Here is a 20,115-nt window from a genome sequence, read left to right as displayed (position 1 = left end):
ACTGACTAATCACCGAACCAACTGTTCTCATTAGCAGCAGTTGGTTGGTCGGTGGGAGACTGTCTGTCTGTGACTGGCATGCTAAATAGACCTGGGCTCTGCATTGTAGCGTGGAGTATTTTTACCACCTCATGGTTGGAGTATGATGGGGAATAAGGTAGTAAGGCTCGCAGTATGAACAACCGGAGAGACTGCCAGCTGTGGAAAATTAACCTTGCTGCAATGTACCATGGGTATTTTTAACCCACCAGTGGTGGGAGTATGATGGACCGGGGCCTAAGGCTGTGAGGCTGGTCTGATGAGTGGAGGGGTCAGGGGTCGTAGAGGTGGTACAGGTCATTTATGGCTGTGAGGCTGGTCTGGTGAGCGGAGGGGTCAGGGGTCGTAGAGGTGGTACAGGTCATTTATGGCTGTGAGGCTGGTCTGATGAGTGGAGGGGTCAGGGGTCGTAGAGGTGGTACAGGTCATTTATGGCTGTGAGGCTGGTCTGATGAATGGAGGGGTCAGGGGTCGTAGAGGTAGTACAGGTCATTTATGTCTGTGAGGCTGGTCTGATGAGTGGAGGGGTCAGGGGTCGTAGAGGTGGTACAGGTCATTTATGGCTGTGAGGCTGGTCTGATGAGTGGAGGGGTCAGGGGTCGTAGAGGTAGTACAGGTAATTTATGGCTGTGAGGCTGGTCTGATGAGTGGAGGGGTCAGGGGTCGTAGAGGTAGTACAGGTCATTTATGGCTGTGGGGCTGTTCTGATGAGTGGAGGGGTCAGAGGTCGTAGTAATGAAAGGTTTCCTAGAGATCATATGGAATCAGAAGAGCGTAATTATAAGCCCTCTAAATTTCTCCTGCTTAAAGTAGACGCCTCTGCTTGGAATCGTAGTCATCCCTGTACCTACTTACACAGCCCTACAGTATATGATTGTAATTCCAAACTAAGATAAACATTAAAAACAATGAAGTCCAAGCTCCTCGAAGGACCACTTCTAAATGAGGCATTGGAGTTTTGCACAACCAGCAAAGCTGGGCCACAACAGAGAAGAGAGCCAAAGATCACAAGGTGCACAAGCAGCAAAGCTGGGCCACAACAGAGAAGAGAGCCAAAGATCACAAGGTGCACAAGCAGCAAAGCTGGGCCACAACAGAGAAGAGAGCCAAAGATCACAAGGTGCACAACCAGCAAAGCTGGGCCACAACAGAGAAGAGAGCCAAAGATCACAAGGATTAGTAGATAGAATGGACTGAGGCGATGAAGATGACTTAAATGAGTGTTGGCTTAGTGATGCTATTGTTGTAGTAAGAGTACTGCACCTCCACAGTACGCGCTGTCATCCCTCAGGGCGCGGTAGCCATCTTTACAGCTGCAGCAGGACCCAGCCTCCAGGTTCACACATTCTGAGTTCTCCACACAGCTGGGACTGTGGCCCTCCACACAGAAATGATGACCTGAGAGAGGAAAAGAGACAGAGACTGTCTGGTCATTCTACAGCTGATAAATCACCCTTACTGGGTTGTCTTAAACCTGTGTGTGTGTGTGTGTGTGTGTGTGTGTGTGTGTGTGTGTGTGTGTGTGTGTGTGTGTGTGTGTGTGTGTGTGTGTGTGTGTGTGTGTGTGTGTGTGCATGTGTGCGTGCGTGTGTGCGTGTGCGTGCGTGTGCGTGTGCGTGTGTGTGAGAGAGAGAGAGAGAGGGTGTGAGAGTGTGTGTTATACTAGACAAGGCGTGCTTTCTTTCCTCAAACGGTTTGTCCCTGTCTCGCCCCTGGCCATAGACAAATAACTAGATAGACAGAACAACAGGTATGTATGGCTGAAACCACGGTTCACTCTGCAGGAACACGGGTCAGGAGAAAACAAGACTTCATCAGAGAACAGTAACATGTTGTTTTTAGTTTTTATTTATTACATTTTTTATTGAATGTTTAAAACATACAATATACTTGCAGTGAAGCCGCTCAACAACTACATCACATTAGTCGTCTAACAGACTCCCATCCAGAGCGACACACAGAAGCAACCAGGGTCAACGCCCTGCTCAAGGGCACGTTGACAGAATCTCCCACAAGGTCAAAAACGGGGACCTGAACCAGCAATCCATCAGGCACCGGCCCAAGATCCCAATCGCCAGCCCTCCAAGATCCCCCCCCCCCCACAGTTCCCCAAGAGCTGCCCCTTAACCATCTGAGAAAAATAAATAATAACAATATTTTTAAATGATTCCACTCCCCACCACAAGACCCCCCCCCCCCCCCCATGCACAAACAACCAACAAAATGAACAAAAGAGAAAAAAAGAGAAAGACAAAGGAAAACAGAAAACAACAACGCAAAAAACAGCAAAGACATCAAGGACAACAAAAATCCCAACAGCAAGGCCAACTGAATATGTTTGAGTGCATGTATGGCACTATTTACCTGTGTGCATGTATGGCACTATTTACCTGTGTGCATGTATGGCACTATTTACCTGTGTGTGTGTATGGCACTATTTACCTGTGTGTGTGTGTCCGTGCATGTGCACGTGTGCATTTGAATGAGAGTGTGTGTATATGCATGTGTACAAACAACTGCACGGCATCAGCCTCCGGCAAACCGGCGTTAGCTGTAGAAACACTGGCCAGTAACGTGTTGTTAAGGCCTGGTGGAAACTGGAATAGAACAGTATGTGTTGCTGTCACAGAGATGCATGGCTGTGTGCTGACCACGTCTAGTGTGTATGTGGGTAATATCATGAGGGCGTTCCAAATCGCCTATTCTCTTTATAGCGCACTACTTTGGACCAGGGCACATACGGCTGAGGTCAAAAGTAGTGCACTAAAAGTAGTGCATTTGGGACACAACCCAGGTTCCACCGTGAGAGAGAGGCCTCATTACCAGCCAAGCAGGAGACATACATCATCTTAGGAGAAGGAGGGAGCAGACCGACTTTTAATATCCATTCTCCCTTATCTATTACACAGAGCTTCAATACTATCTCACTATCACTCCAAGAATCTGTGTGTGTGTGCGTGTGCGTGTGCGTATGCGTGTGTGTGTGTGTGTGTGTGTGTGTGTGTGTGTGTGTGTGTGTGTGTGTGTGTGTGTGTGTGTGTGTTCCAGACCTACCTCTGCAGACTTTGCAGCAGCGGTCTGTAAGGGTGATGTGTTCAGACTCGGGGCAGGTCAGTTCAGGACAGGGAGCGTTCTCCACCCTCTGCATACTGTGCTTCTGTAAAAACCATGACACCACAGGTGCTTACAGTAACATCTCTGTCAATATCCATCTTCTCTGCTTTAGACATGGACATCCCACTTCTAACAACAATAGATCATTATATTAGATGCTAATATATCCAAATATATATTATATTTATTTGGTTTATTTATCTATTTGACAGCCATGAAAGCTTTAGTTTCATAAAATAAATACATCCCTGGGGTTTGCTGCTTTTCAACCTGTCTTTAGTCAAGCTGTTCTGTGAGACGTGTCTTTAGTCAAGCTGTTCTGTCCTGTGAGACGTGTCTTTAGTCAAGCAGTTCTGTGAGACGTGTCTTTAGTCAAGCTGTTCTGTGAGACCTGTCTTTAGTCAAGCTGTTCTGTGAGACCTGTCTTTAGTCAAGCTGTTCTGTCCTGTGAGACGTGTCTTTAGTCAAGCAGTTCTGTGAGACGTGTCTTTAGTCAAGCTGTTCTGTGAGACGTGTCTTTAGTCAAGCTGTTCTGTGAGACGTGTCTTTAGTCAAGCTGTTCTGTGAGACGTGTCTTTAGTCAAGCTGTTCTGTGAGACGTGTCTTTAGTCAAGCTGTTCTGTGAGACGTGTCTATAGTCAAGCTGTTCTGTGAGACGTGTCTATAGTCAAGCTGTTCTGTGAGACGTGTCTTTAGTCAAGCTGTTCTGTGAGACGTGTCTTTAGTCAAGCTGTTCTGTGAGACGTGTCTTTAGTCAAGCTGTTCTGTGAGACGTGTCTATATTCAAGCTGTTCTGTGAGACGTGTCTACAGTCAAGCTGTTCTGTGAGACGTGTCTTTAGTCAAGCTGTTCTGTGAGACCTGTCTTTAGTCAAGCTGTTCTGTGAGACGTGTCTATAGTCAAGCTGCTCTGTGAGACGTGTCTTTAGTCAAGCTGTTCTGTGAGACGTGTCTTTAGTCAAGCTGTTCTGTGAGACGTGTCTATATTCAAGCTGTTCTGTGAGACGTGTCTACAGTCAAGCTGTTCTGTGAGACGTGTCTTTAGTCAAGCTGTTCTGTGAGACCTGTCTTTAGTCAAGCTGTTCTGTGAGACGTGTCTATAGTCAAGCTGTTCTGTGAGACCTGTCTTTAGTCAAGCTGTTCTGTGAGACGTGTCTATAGTCAAGCTGCTCTGTGAGACGTGTCTTTAGTCAAGCTGTTCTGTGAGACCTGTCTTTAGTCAAGCTGTTCTGTGAGACGTGTCTATAGTCAAGCTGCTCTGTGAGACGTGTCTTTAGTCAAGCTGTTCTGTGAGACGTGTCTTTAGTCAAGCTGTTCTGTGAGACGTGTCTATATTCAAGCTGTTCTGTGAGACGTGTCTACAGTCAAGCTGTTCTGTGAGACGTGTCTTTAGTCAAGCTGTTCTGTGAGACCTGTCTTTAGTCAAGCTGTTCTGTGAGACGTGTCTATAGTCAAGCTGCTCTGTGAGACGTGTCTTTAGTCAAGCTGTTCTGTGAGACGTGTCTTTAGTCAAGCTGTTCTGTGAGACGTGTCTATAGTCAAGCTGCTCTGTGAGACGTGTCTTTAGTCAAGCTGTTCTGTGAGACGTGTCTTTAGTCAAACTGTTCTGTGAGACGTGTCTTTAGTCAAGCTGTTCTGTGAGACGTGTCTTTAGTCAAGCTGTTCTGTGAGACGTGTCTATAGTCAAGTTGTCCTGTGAGACGTGTCTATAGTCAAGCTGTTCTGTGAGACGTGTCTATAGTCAAGCTGTTCTGTGAGACGTGTCTATAGTCAAGCTGTTCTGTGAGACGTGTCTATAGTCAAGCTGTTCTGTGAGACGTGTCTATAGTCAAGCTGTTCTGTGAGACGTGTCTTTAGTCAAGCTGTTCTGTGAGACGTGTCTTTAGTCAAGCTGTTCTGTCCTGTGAGACGTGTCTATAGTCAAGCTGTTCTGTCCTGTGAGACGTGTCTATAGTCAAGCTGTTCTGTCCTGTGAGACGTGTCTATAGTCAAGCTGTTCTGTCCTGTGAGACGTGTCTATAGTCAAGCTGTTCTTTCAGACGTGTCTATAGTCAAGCTGTTCTGTGAGACGTGTCTATATTCAAGCTGTTCTGTGAGACGTGTCTATATTCAAGCTGTTCTGTGAGACGTGTCTATAGTCAAGCTGTCCTGTGAGACGTGTCTATAGTCAAGCTGTTCTGTCAGACGTGTCTATAGTCAAGCTGTTCTGTCAGACGTGTCTTTAGTCAAGCTGTTCTGTGAGACGTGTCTATAGTCAAGCTGTTCTGTGAGATGTGTCTTTAGTCAAGCTGTTCTGTGAGACGTGTCTTTAGTCAAGCTGTTCTGTCCTGTGAGACGTGTCTATAGTCAAGCTGCTCTGTGAGACGTGTCTATAGTCAAGCTGTTCTGTGAGACGTGTCTATAGTCAAGCTGTTCTGTGAGACGTGTCTATAGTCAAGCTGTTCTGTGAGACGTGTCTATAGTCAAGCTGCTCTGTGAGACGTGTCTATAGTCAAGCTGCTCTGTGAGACGTGTCTTTAGTCAAGCTGTTCTGTGAGACGTGTCTACAGTCAAGCTGTTCTGTGAGACGTGTCTATAGTCAAGTTGTCCTGTGAGACGTGTCTATAGTCAAGTTGTCCTGTGAGACGTGTCTATAGTCAAGCTGTTCTGTGAGACGTGTCTATAGTCAAGCTGTTCTGTGAGACGTGTCTACAGTCAAGCTGTTCTGTGAGACGTGTCTATAGTCAAGTTGTCCTGTGAGACGTGTCTATAGTCAAGCTGCTCTGTAAGACGTGTCTATAGTCAAGCTGTTCTGTGAGACGTGTCTACAGTCAAGGTGTTCTGTGAGACGTGTCTTTAGTCAAGTTGTCCTGTGAGACGTGTCTATAGTCAAGCTGTTCTGTGAGACGTGTCTATAGTCAAGCAGTTCTGTGAGACGTGTCTATAGCCAAGCTGCTCTGTGAGACGTGTCTATAGTCAAGCTGCTCTGTGAGACGTGTCTATAGTCAAGCTGCTCTGTGAGACGTGTCTATAGTCAAGCTGCTCTGTGAGACGTGTCTATAGTCAAGCTGCTCTGTGAGACGTGTCTATAGTCAAGCTGTTCTGTGAGACGTGTCTATAGTCAAGCTGCTCTGTGAGACGTGTCTATAGTCAAGCATTTCTGTGAGACGTGTCTATATTCAAGCTGCTCTGTGAGACGTGTTTATATTCAAGCTGTTCTGTGAGACGTGTCTATAGTCAAGCTGCTCTGTGAGACGTGTCTATAGTCAAGCTGTTCTGTGAGACGTGTCTATAGTCAAGCTGTTCTGTGAGACGTGTCTATATTCAAGCTGTTCTGTGAGACGTGTCTATAGTCAAGCTGTTCAATGAGACGTGTTTGGTCTCTATAGGGATTATCATGGTGTGTTGTCTCTATAGGGATTATCATGGTGTCTCTATAGGGATTACCATGGTGTGTTGTCTCTATAGGGATTATCATGGTGTGTTGTCTCTATAGGGATTATCATGGTGTGTTGTCTCTATAGGGATTATCATGGTGTGTTGTCTCTATAGGGATTATCATGGTGTGTTGTCTCTATAGGGATTATCATGGTGTGTTGTCTCTATAGGGATTATCATGGTGTTTTGTCTCTATAGGGATTATCATGGTGTGTTGTCTCTATAGGGATTATCATGGTGTGTTGGTTCTATAGGGATTATCATGGTGTGTTGAGTGCAGGAGTGTTCTGTAGTCGATGCAAGCTAAGAGTATGTAGACATGTGGAGTGTATTGGATTTACCTGACACTCAAACAGTAAACAGTTTCCAGATGAATCCCTCACACTCTTCAAGTCCCCTTCCACGTACACCCTTCCTCTGAACAGACACACAGCTATGGACACACACACACAAATGCACACGTGCACACACACAGTTTTTAGTTATTCCTAGTCCCTTTTAACATTTTGAGCAAGGTACAGTAGCGTGTTATACACAGCTTAAGTCATTACTTAAATGGGTTTCATATTAACACTGGCTCCAGATAGCAGCAGGCTTTAAAGACCGGCCTTGAATTATTGATGTATATGTGAAGGCATTGAGTGCTGTGTACGTGGCGGGAGTATCCTAGCAACGCGGAGATGTAGTCAGTTATTAAGACAAGTCTTTATGATTGTGTGCTTCACACTGTGGGCTGAGGGATGGGGAGGAATGACAGAGCGAGAGATAGAGAAAGAGGGAACAGAATGGAGAGAGAGAAAGGGAGAGATAGATAGAGAGAGAGGGCGAGAATGAGAGAGAGAGAGGGCGAGAGGGCGAGAGAGAGAGAGAGATACAAAGAGAGAGAGAGACAAAGAGAGAGAGAAACAAAGAGAGAGAGATACAAAGAGAGAGATATACAAAGAGAGAGAGAAACAAGGAGAGAGAAACAAAGAGAGAGAGAGAGACAGAGAGAGAGAGAGACAAAGAGAGAGAGAGAGACAAAGAGAGAGAGAGACAAAGAGAGAGAGAAACAAAGAGAGAGAGAAACAAAGAGAGAGACAGACAAAGAGAGAGAGAGACAAAGAGAGAGAGAGACAAAGAGAGAGAGAGACAAAGAGAGAGAGAGAGACAAAGAGAGAGAGAGACAAAGAGAGAGATTCAAAGAGAGAGAGATTATTTTGGAACTTCTGTGAGTGGAATGTTTACTGTTCATTTTTATTGTTTATTTCACTATTGTATATTATCTACCTCACTTGCTTTGGCAATGTTAACATATGTTTCCCATGACAATAACGCCCCTTGAATTGAATTGAATTGAGAGAAATGAAGAAAAAAGATTTGATTTCAGGGGGCAGCGTGGTCGTGTGAGCTGTTCGTTATGAAGAGAGGATAAAGAGAGAGACAAAGAAGTGGGGTAGAGAGGAGACAGAGAGACAGAGAAGTGGTGTAGAGAGGAGAGAGAGACAGAGAAGTGGTGTAGAGAGGAGAGAGAGACAGAGAAGTGGTGTAGAGAAGAGAGAGAGAGAGACAGAGAAGTGGTGTACAGAGGTGAAAGACAGAAGTGGTGTAGAAAGGAGAGAGAGACAGAGAATTGGTGTAGAGAGGAGAGAGAGACAGAGAAGTGATGTAGAGAGGAGAGAGAGACAGAGAAGTGGTGTAGAGAGGAGACAGAGAGACAGAGAAGTGGGGTACAGAGGAGAGAGAGACAGAGAAGTGGTGTAGAGAGGAGAGAGAGAGAGAAGTGGTGTAGAGAGGAGAGAGAGACAGAGAAGTGGTGTAGAGAGGAGAGAGTGACAGAGAAGTTGTGTAGAGTGGAGATGGAGAGACAGAGAAGTGGTGTAGAGAGGAGAGAGAGACAGAGAAGTGGTGTAGAGAGGAGAGACAGAGAGACAGAGAAGTGGTGTAGAGAGGAGAGACAGAGAGACAGAGAAGTGGTGTAGAGAGGAGAGAGAGACAGAGAAATGGTGTAGAGAGGAGAGAGAGACAGAGAAGTGGTGTAGAGAGGAGAGAGAGAGACAGAGAAGTGGTGTAGAGAGGAGAGAGAGACAGATAAGTGGTGTAGAGAGGAGAGAGAGACAGAGAAGTGGTGTAGAGAGGAGAGAGAGACAGCGAAGTGGTGTAGAGAGGAGAGAGAAACAGAGAAGTGGTGTAGAGAGGTGAAAGACAGAAGTGGTGTAGAGAGGAGAGAGAGACAAATAATTGGTGTAGAGAGGAGAGAGAGACAGAGAAGTGGTGTAGAGAGGAGAGAGAGAGACAGAGAATTGGTGTAGAGAAGAGAGAGACAGAGAAGTGGTGTAGAGAGGAGTGAGCGACAGAGAAGTGGTATAGAGAGGAGACAGAGAGACAGAGAAGTGGTGTAGAGAGGAGAGAGAGACAGAGAAGTGGTGTAGAGAGGAGAGAAAGACAGAGAAGTGGTGTAGAGAGGAGAGAGAGAGACAGAGAAGTGGTGTAGAGAGGAGAGAGAGAGACAGAAGTTCTGTAGAGAGAAAGTGTTAGAGAAAGAACAGGAGAGGACTGTGTTGTGCAGATGTGAGAAGAACATGGCATGAGAAGGGTAGGTGTTGTTACTCACGCTGACACTCTTTGCAGCACGTGCCTGGCACATAGGCAGGGGCGGAGTCAGGGGGACACTGGGGAGGGGGGCACGAGATGGTCTCACACTGGACTGTACCATTCTAAATGAATGAGACAAAACAGATGTTATTAGTATGATGATCTAAACTCAGCAAGAAAAGAAATGTCCCTTTTTCAGGCCCCTGTCTTTCAAAGATAATTCATAAAAATCCAAATAACTTCACAGTTCTTCATTGTAAAGGGGTTAAACACTGTTTCCCATACTTATTGCACTTAAACACTGTTTCCCATACTAATTAATGAACATGTATCTGTGGAATGGTCGTTAAGACACTAACAGCTTACAGACGGTAGGCAATTAAGGTCACAGTGATGAAAACTTAGGACGCTAAAGAGGCCTTTATACTGACTCTGAAAAACCCCAAAAGAAAGATGCCCAGGGTCCCTGCTCATCTGTGTGAACGTGCCTTAGGCATGCTGCAAGGAGACATGAGGACTGCAGATGTGGCCAGGGCAATACATTGCAATGTCCGCACTGTGAGACGCCAAAGACAGCGCTACAGGGAGACAGGTCGGACAGCTGATCGTCCTCGCAGTGGCAGACCACGTGTAACAACACCTACACAGGATTGGTACATCCGAACATCACACCTGTGGGACAGGTACAGGATGGCAACAACAACTGCCCGAGTTACACCAGGAACGCACAATCCCTCCATCAGTGCTCAGACTGTCCGCAATAGGCTCCTCCCTCATCCTCATCCTTTTTGATTTTGACAACCCCCCCTTTGTTCAGGGACACATTATTCCATTTCTGTTAGTCACATGTCTGTGGAACTTTTTCAGTTTATAAATCTTGTTATGTTCATACAAATATTTACACATGTTAAGTTTGCTGAAAATAAACTCAGTTGACAGTGAGAGGACATTTCTGTATTAGTATGAACTGAATTCAGGAACAGACTCGATGTCTTGATCTCTGGGATCAGGAGAATCACATAGAGTTGATGCACTATAGATTTTTCAGACACAGGTTATGGTTTTCCATTCCGTGCCATCCCTTTAAGTCCCGGATAACTGTGATCATGAAGTGAACTATCCCTTTAAGGATAACTGTGATCATGAAGTGAACTATCCCTTTAAGGATAACTGTGATCATGAAGTGAACTATCCCTTTAAGGATAACTGTGATCATGAAGTGAACTATCCCTTTAAGTCCCGGATAACTGTGATCATGAAGTGAACTGTCCCTTTAAGTCCCGGATAACTGTGATCATGAAGTGAACTATCCCTTTAAGTCCCGGATAACTGTCATCATGAAGTGAACTATCGCTTTAAGTCCCGGATAACTGTGATCACGAAGTGAACTATCCCTTTAAGTCCCGGATAACTGTGATCATGAAATGAACTATCCCTTTAAGTCCCGGATAACTGTGATCATGAAGTGAACTATCCCTTTAAGTCCCGGATAACTGTGATCATGAAGTGAACTATCCCTTTAAGTCCCGGAAAACTGTGATCATGAAGTGAACTATCCCTTTAAGTCCCGGATAACTGTGATCAGGAAGTGAACTATCCCTTTAAGTCCCGGGTAACTGTGATCATGAAGTGAACTATCCCTTTAAGTCCCGGATAACTGTGATCATGAAGTGAACTATCCCTTTAAGTCCCGGATAACTGTGATCATGAAGTGAACTATCCCTTTAAGTCCCGGATAACTGTGATCATGGAGTGAACTATCCCTTTAAGTCCCGGATAACTGTGATCATGAAGTGAACTATCCCTTTAAGTCCCGGATAACTGTGATCATTAAGTGAACTATCCCTTTAATCCCGGATAACTGTGATCATGAAGTGAATTATCCCTTTAATCCCGGATAACTGTGATCATGAAGTGAACTATCCCTTTAAGTCTGGATAACTGTGATCATGAAGTGAACTATCCCTTTAAGTCCCGGATAACTGTGATCATGAAGTGAACTATCCCTTTAAGTCCCGGATAACTGTGATCATGAAGTGAACTATCCCTTTAAGTCCCGGATAACTGTGATCAGGAAGTGAACTATCCCTTTAAGTCCCGGGTAACTGTGATCTTGAAGTGAACTATCCCTTTAAGCCCCGGATAACTGTGATCATGAAGTGAACTATCCCTTTAAGTCCCGGATAACTGTGATCATGGAGTGAACTATCCCTTTAAGTCCCGGATAACTGTGATCACGAAGTGAACTATCCCTTTAAGTCCCGGATAACTGTGATCATGAAATGAACTATCCCTTTAAGTCCCGGATAACTGTGATCATGAAGTGAACTATCCCTTTAAGTCCCGGATAACTGTGATCATGAAGTGAACTATCCCTTTAAGTCCCGGAAAACTGTGATAATGAAGTGAACTATCCCTTTAAGTCCCGGATAACTGTGATCAGGAAGTGAACTATCCCTTTAAGTCCCGGGTAACTGTGATCATGAAGTGAACTATCCCTTTAAGTCCCGGATAACTGTGATCATGAAGTGAACTATCCCTTTAAGTCCCGGATAACTGTGATCATGGAGTGAACTATCCCTTTAAGTCCCGGATAACTGTGATCATGAAGTGAACTATCCCTTTAAGTCCCGGATAACTGTGATCATTAAGTGAACTATCCCTTTAATCCCGGATAACTGTGATCATGAAGTGAATTATCCCTTTAATCCCGGATAACTGTGATCATGAAGTGAACTATCCCTTTAAGTCTGGATAACTGTGATCATGAAGTGAACTATCCCTTTAAGTCCCGGATAACTGTGATCATGAAGTGAACTATCCCTTTAAGTCCCGGATAACTGTGATCATGAAGTGAACTATCCCTTTAAGTCCCGGATAACTGTGATCAGGAAGTGAACTATCCCTTTAAGTCCCGGGTAACTGTGATCTTGAAGTGAACTATCCCTTTAAGCCCCGGATAACTGTGATCATGAAGTGAACTATCCCTTTAAGTCCCGGATAACTGTGATCATGGAGTGAACTATCCCTTTAAGTCCCGGATAACTGTGATCATGAAGTGAACTATCCCTTTAAGTCCCGGATAACTGTGATCATGAAGTGAACTATCCCTTTAATCCCGGATAACTGTGATCATGAAGTGAACTATCCGTTTAATCCCGGATAACTGTGATCATGAAGTGAACTATCCCTTTAAGTCTGGATAACTGTGATCATGAAGTGAACTATCCCTTTAAGTCCTGGATAACTGTGATCATGAAGTGAACTATCCCTTTAGGTCACGGATAACTGTGATCATGAAGTTAACTATCCCTTTAATCCCGGATAACTGTGATCATGAAGTGAACTATCCCTTTAATCCCGGATAACTGTGATCATGTAGTGAACTATCCCTTTAAACCCACAGTGATTATAGATTGGACTGTCACCTTTAAACCCATAGTGATTATAGATTGGACTGTCACCTTTAAACCCACAGTGGTTATAGATTGGACTGTCACCTTTAAACCTACAGTGATTATAGATTGGACTGTCACCTTTAAACCCACAGTGATTATAGATTGGACTGTCACCTTTAAACCCACAGTGATTATAGATTGGACTGTCACCTTTAAACCCACAGTGATTATAGATTGATCTGTCCATTTAAGCTTACACTGACTATAGTGTGAACTGTCCCTTTAAACCACAGATATTATAAAGTGAACTGTCCCTTTAAGCCCTATATAACAGGTAGTAGAGAGTCCTAGCTTATAGCCTTATGTAAATGTGTTATAGTCTGATATAGCCTGTCGTAGTCTGTTATAACCTGTTAGAGTCTGTTATAGTCTGTTATAGTCTGTTATAGCCTGTTATAGTCTGTTATAGCCTGTTATAGTCTGTTATAACCTGTTATAGGCTCGTATAGCCTGTTATAGTCTGTTATAGCCTGTTATAGTCTGTTATAGTCTGTTACAGCCTGTTATAGTCTGTTATAGTCTGTTACAGCCTGTTATAGTGTGTTATAACCTGTTACAGTCTGTTATAATCTGTTACAGCCTGTTATAGTCTGTCATAGTGTGTTATAGTCTGTTATAGTGTGTTATAGTCTGATATAGCCTGTTAGAGTCTGTTATAGTCTGTTATAGTCTGTTATAGTCTGTTTTAGCCTGTTATAGTCTGTTATAGCCTGTTAGAGTCTGTTATAGTCTGTTATAGTCTGTTATAGTCTGTTTTAGCCTGTTATAGTCTGTTATAGCCTGTTAGAGTCTGTTATAGTCTGAAATAGTCTGTTATAATGTGTTATAGCCTGTTATAAGCTGTTATAGTATGTTATAGTAGGCCGTCATTGTAAATAAGAATTTGTTCTTAACTGTCTTGACTAGTTAAATAAAGGTTAAAAAAAAAATAATGATAATAATAATAATAAAAAATTCTTACATAGCAGGAACAGTTCCTGCATCCGTCTGTCCATCCCTCGTCCTCCCTGTACAGCTCTCCATTCATACTGCAGCTCCTCTCACAGTAACAGCCATCCAAACCCTGCATCTTCTCCTCCGCACGCGACAGCTGCACACACACCAAAACACAGATACAGAGTTAGTGTGTGTGTGTGTGTCAGCCCACTGTATGTGCACACACACATTTTTTGGGGGTCAATAGCCCGTTGTTACAGTCTGCTTTTTAACTCATTATTTATTCAACAACCCAGTGTTGCAGGACAAGGGAACCAGAGCCCAGTAAACCACATGGTGACAGAGATGTTCCATGTGCTGTAGTAAAGAACAGTAAATGGATGTTCCCTCACTTACCGTCTGTGTGAATAATTCGTACACTTATGCCTTGAACACTGACAGAACATCGGGCGGTGGTGTACACGGCTGAGCAGCTGTCCACAGCTACACCATTACTCTACACTAATGTACAGTACATTACACAAAGGAGTTGTAAGAAAAGCTAGCATGTCGACCAGAGAGACACAACAGAAGGGTGAATCTCAATCGTCTACAAGTGGCCTCCTCTCCTCTCCCTTCAAATCAATGCAGATGGAAAGAAGACAAGGAGAGGAAACCACTGTAGACGACTGAGGCACCCATTGTCTTATGCTATAGTACCTTGCTGGAGGTCTTGGCTAAGACATCCTGCAGCTCCATGATCTTCTGCACCAGCCCATGGAAGTCATTGCAGGTGGGGCAAGCTGAAACACAGGTAAGTCATGGTAATGTAATGTTGGCATGATAGTTCCATTGTCAATGTCCATGTAACTGTACTGGCAAGCATATTAGAGCTATACTGTAAATGCATGTGTAGCTGATGTTGCCTTTGTGGGCATCTCATTTTAGATGCAGAGTTTCCAGACTTTTATAGAGGGTTTACAATAATGTACATGTCAGCATGTTAACATCAGAGTTTCCAGACTTTTATAGTGGCTGTACAATAATGTACATGTCAGCATGTTAACATCAGAGTTTCCAGACTTTTATAGCGGGTATACAATAATGTACATGTCAGCATGTTAACTTCAGAGTTTCCAGACTTTTATAGGTACTAAATGTAACTGTTCTCTTACTGCGGTTGAGGTCTGGACACTGGGAGATGTAGCCTTGAGGCATGACGACCAGCTGAACATCCTGCATTATACCCTGTAGAGACAGTGAGAGACGGGAGGAGGAAGAGAAAGGGAGAAGGGGAGAGAGGGAGAGAAAGCGAGAAGGGGAGAGAGTTTGAGGCAGAATAACAGATAGAGAAAGGGGGGAGAGAGAGAGAGAGAGGTTTAGACAGAATAACAGAGAGAGAGAGGGAGGAGAGAGAGAGAGAGGTTTAGACAGAATAACAGAGAGAGAGAGGGAGGAGAGAGAAAGAGGTTTAGACGGAATAACAGAGAGAGGGAGGAGAGAGAGAGAGGTTTAGACAGAATAACAGAGAGAGAGGGAGGAGAGAGAGAGAGGTTTAGACAGAATAACAGAGAGAGAGGGAGGAGAGAGAGAGAGGTTTAGACAGAATAACAGAGAGAAAGGGAGGAGAGAGAGAGAGGTTTAGACAGAATAACAGAGAGAGAGGGAGGAGAGAGAGAGAGGTTTAGACAGAATAACAGAGAGAGAGGGAGGAGAGAGAGAGAGGTTTAGACAGAATAACAGAGAGAGAGGGAGGAGAGAGAGGTTTAGACAGAATAACAGAGAGAAAGGGAGGAGAGAGAGAGAGAGTGGGAGAGGTTGACCTCAGATCATATCTATGCAGGATGAGTTAGCCTAGCTGAGCTCTATGAGTGTGACGTTAGCTGACAGTTGGAATCACTAGAAGCTAATGAGACAGAGATACAGAACCAGCTACCTGACAGTTGGAATCACTAGAAGCTGATGGACAGAAGTACAGAACCAGCTACCTGACAGTTGGAATCACTAGAAGCTGATGAGACAGAGGTACAGAACCAGCTACCTGACAGTTGGAATCACTAGAAGCTGATGAGACAGAGGTGCAGAACCAGCTACCTGACATTTGGAATCACTAGAAGCTGATGTCACACCACCCTGGATTACTGACCTCTGCCCTGAGCCTGCCTGCTGTTCTGTACCTTTCAGACTGCTCTGGATTACTGACCTCTGCCCTGAGCCTGCCTGCTGTTCTGTACCTTGTCACAACGTCCTGGATTACTGACCTCTGCCCTGAGCCTGCCTGCTGTTCTGTACCTTTCAGACTGCTCTGGACTACTGACCTCTGCCCTGAGCCTGCCTGCTGTTCTGTACCTTTCAGACTGCTCTGGATTACTGACCTCTGCCCTGAGCCTGCCTGCTGTTCTGTACCTTGTCACAACGTCCTGGATTACTGACCTCTGCCCTGAACCTGCCTGTTGTTCTGTACCTTTCAGACTCTGCTCTGCATTACTGACCTCTGCCCTGAGCCTGCCTGCTGTTCTGTACCTTTCAGACTCTGCTCTGCATTACTGACCTCTGCCCTGAGCCTGCCTGCTGTTCTGTACCTTTCAGACCGCTCTGGACTACTGACCTCTGCCCTGAGCCTGCCTGCTGTTCTGTACCTTGTCACAACGTCCTGGATTACTGACCTCTGCCCTGAGCCTGCCTGCTGTTCTGTACCTTTCAGACTGCTCTGGATTACTGACCTCTGCCCTGAGCCTGCCTGCTGTTCTGTACCTTTCAGACTGCTCTGGATTACTGACCTCTGCCCTGAGCCTGCCTGCTGTTCTGTACCTTGTCACAACGTCCTGGATTACTGACCTCTGCCCTGAGCCTGCCTGCTGTTCTGTACCTTTCAGACTGCTCTGGATTACTGACCTCTGCCCTGAGCCTGCCTGCTGTTCTGTACCTTTCAGACTGCTCTGGATTACTGACCTCTGCCCTGAGCCTGCCTGCTGTTCTGTACCTTTCAGACTGCTCTGGATTACTGACCTCTGCCCTGAGCCTGCCTGCTGTTCTGTACCTTTCAGACTGCTCTGGATTACTGACCTCTGCCCTGAGCCTGCCTGCTGTTCTGTACCTTGTCACAACGTCCTGGATTACTGACCTCTGCCTAATCCAATTGAAGGCATGTATCAAATTCTTGCTTGTAGTGAAACTCCCAAAATCATATCCATCCGTTATACTAATTTAACCCAATGGTTGTGTGGTCATAGATTGATTTCAGTGCAGTTTTGATTGGGACAGTGCCATCGCGTTGCTTGAGACGTGCCAGGGGCCTAGCCGCCGAAAGTAGGGGTGCTGAGGGTGCGCTCCCCATGTCGACAAAACATACATCATTTTGACAAACAGGATATGTTCTGTCATTTGTTGGAGGTTATCTAGCAAGCTTAGCAACGTTGGTCATTTGACTTGTGTTTGACTGCCGTTAGAAAGTGTTTCTGATCTGACAACACTATAGCCTACTTGTGGTGCGCTCTGTGCGTCGTGAGATAGCCTAGGCCTACTGCTGAAATGCGCTGAATTATTTGAGGAACATGATAACGCTCTGAATTTATGGATGGCCTGTTTCACAATTACAACAATGTCATTGGCGACTATCATTTCTGAAAATGTGTTTCACTTCCTGTGAAATCTTTACATAGTGACGCAGCCAAGCCGGCAAGGTGGCGCAGCAACAATCTTATTTGGGGAGAACCCTGGCATAGTGACGCAGCCAAGCCGGCAAGGTGGCGCAGCGGCAATCTTATTTGGGGAGAACCCTGGCATAGTGACGCAGCCAAGCCGGCAAGGTGGCGCAGCGACAATCTTATTTGGGGAGAACCCTGGCATAGTGACGCAGCCAAGCCGGCAAGGTGGCGCAGCAACAATCTTATTTGGGGAGAACCCTGGCATAGTGACGCAGCCAAGCCGGCAAGGTGGCGCAGCAACAATCTTATTTGGGGAGAACCCTGGCATAGTGACCGTATCTTGATTGTAAACTCTTTAAATGGGCACTTCCAATTTTTGCAGTATTTCCCAGGACACTGGATACATTATTCTCAGTATTGAAACTTAGTAGATTTTCAGGAAAATATGAATCCCTACAACATACCTTGAAGTATCCATGGGCCTGGTTCCTCTGTCCGAGCCAGATGGTGGTGTCAGAGGGAATGTCCATAGACGGATTCTCTATCACCCTCTCATAGATCCTAGAGGGCAAGAGGAATGAATACAAGGAGATACTATACTGTTTATACACAGAACAGACTGCAGGAGAGCATACTGTTTATACACAGAACATACTGGAGGATAGAATACTGTTTATACACAGAACATAATGGAGGATAGAATACTGTTTATACACAGAACATACTGGAGGATAGAATACTGTTTATACACAGAACATACTGGAGGATAGAATACTGTTTATACACAGAACATACTGGAGGATAGAATACTGTTTATACACAGAACATACAGGAGGATAGAATACTGTTTATACACAGAACATAATGGAGGATAGAATACTGTTTACACACAGAACATACTGGAGGATAGAATACTGTTTATACACAGAGCAGACTGCAGGAGAGCATACTGTTTATACACAGAACATACTGCAGGAGAGCATACTGTTTATACACAGAACATACTGGAGGAAAGAATACTGTTTATACACAGAACATACTGGAGGATAGAATACTGTTTATACACAGAACATACTGGAGGATAGAATACTGTTTACACACAGAACATACAGGAGGATATAATATTGTTTACACACAGAACATACTGGAGGATAGAATACTGTTTATACACAGAACATACAGGAGGATAGAATAATGTTTATACACAGAACATACTGGAGGATAGAATACTGTTTACACACAGAACATACTGGAGGATAGAATACTGTTTATACACAGAACATACTGGAGGATAGAATACTGTTTACACACAGAACATACAGGAGGATAGAATATTGTTTACACACAGAACATACTGGAGGATAGAATACTGTTTACACACAGAACATACTGGAGGATAGAATATTGTTTACACACAGAACATACAGGAGGATAGAATATTGTTTATACACAGAACATACTGGAGGATAGAATACTGTTTATACACAGAACATAATGGAGGATAGAATACTGTTCATACACAGAAAATACAGGAGGATAGAATACTGTTTATACACAGAACATACTGGAGGACAGAATACTGTTTATACACAGAACATACTGGAGGACAGAATACTGTTTATACACAGAACATACTGGAGGATAGAATACTGTTTATACACAGAACATAATGGAGGATAGAATACTGTTTATACACAGAACATACTGGAGGAAAGAATACTGTTTATACACAGAACATACTGGAGGATAGAATACTGTTTATACACAGAACATAATGGAGGATAGAATACTGTTTATACACAGAACATACTGGAGGATAGAATACTGTTTATACACAGAACATAATGGAGGATAGAATACTGTTTATACACAGAACATACTGGAGGATAGAATACTGTTTATACACAGAACATACTGGAGGATAGAATACTGTTTACACACAGAACATAATGGAGGATAGAATACTGTTTATACACAGAACATACTGGAGGATAGAATACTGTTTATACACAGAACATACTGGAGGATAGAATACTGTTCACACACAGAACATAATGGAGGATAGAATACTGTTTATACACAGAACATACAGGAGGATAGAATACTGTTTATACACAGAACATAATGAACAGTTACTCATTCAAATAGATGACACAGTGTTTGCATGTTACATTCCATTAGGAAAAATGTTTCCTGCCCTGCTTTAGGAGACACAACAGCAGTACTACCCAGGGCTGTAGTTCTTCACTCCCAGCCCTGCTTTAGGAGACACAACAGCAGTACTACCCAGGGCTGTAGTTCTTCACTCCCAGCCCTGCTTTAGGAGACACAACAGCAGTACTACCCAGGGCTGTAGTTCTTCACTCCCAGCCCTGCTTTAGGAGACACAACAGCAGTACTACCCAGGGCCGTAGTTCTTCCCTCCCAGCCCTGCTTTAGGAGACACAACAGCAGTACTACCCAGGGCTGTAGTTCTTCACTCCCAGCCCTGCTTTAGGAGACACAACAGCAGTACTACCCAGGGCTGTAGTTCTTCACTCCCAGCCCTGCTTTAGGAGACACAACAGCAGTACTACCCAGGGCCGTAGTTCTTCACTCCCAGCCCTGCTTTAGGAGACACAACAGCGGTACTACCCAGGGCTGTAGTTGTTCACTCCCAGCCCTGCTCACGTTCAGCCTTCCACAATAACACCTGATTCACCAGATCATCAAGACCTGGATGATTGGTTTATTAGCTGACTCAGGTGTTATAGTGCTGGGTTGTTACACCATCCCGCTCACCATTGGCATCCCTAACACTTCCAACACCCCACAGCGTCATGGTGCAAATAATACGCAGCATCATCTGGATCTGTGTGCAACAAAAGTTCAACATTCACCTTCTGCTACCGTTTCTGTCACGCCGTCTACACATACAGTTTGACCCAGACGTTTGATAAGTCCAACATACCA

At 44.5% G+C, this 20,115-nt stretch overlaps 1 protein-coding gene across 2 annotated transcripts in view; it reads right to left on the bottom strand.

Annotated features, from left to right (window-relative positions):
- LOC139392991 (protein NEL-like) overlaps positions 1 to 20,115 on the bottom strand; it is a 240,905-nt gene that overhangs the window by 57,392 nt on the left and 163,398 nt on the right. For both annotated transcript variants that reach the window (XM_071141301.1, XM_071141300.1), the window contains exons 5-12: positions 17,628 to 17,724; positions 14,692 to 14,764; positions 14,237 to 14,319; positions 13,563 to 13,691; positions 9,163 to 9,265; positions 6,911 to 7,002; positions 3,094 to 3,196; positions 1,303 to 1,437 (exon numbers count right to left, since the gene is read on the bottom strand). In XM_071141301.1, the coding sequence (XP_070997402.1) occupies positions 1,303 to 1,437; positions 3,094 to 3,196; positions 6,911 to 7,002; positions 9,163 to 9,265; positions 13,563 to 13,691; positions 14,237 to 14,319; positions 14,692 to 14,764; positions 17,628 to 17,724 (815 nt within the window). The remainder of the gene's footprint in view (positions 1 to 1,302; positions 1,438 to 3,093; positions 3,197 to 6,910; positions 7,003 to 9,162; positions 9,266 to 13,562; positions 13,692 to 14,236; positions 14,320 to 14,691; positions 14,765 to 17,627; positions 17,725 to 20,115) is intronic.

Source organism: Oncorhynchus clarkii, chromosome 33 (assembly GCF_045791955.1).
Source record: "Oncorhynchus clarkii lewisi isolate Uvic-CL-2024 chromosome 33, UVic_Ocla_1.0, whole genome shotgun sequence".
NCBI classification, from domain to species: domain Eukaryota; kingdom Metazoa; phylum Chordata; class Actinopteri; order Salmoniformes; family Salmonidae; genus Oncorhynchus; species Oncorhynchus clarkii.
This window is presented reverse-complemented; position numbering and strand designations above follow the sequence as displayed.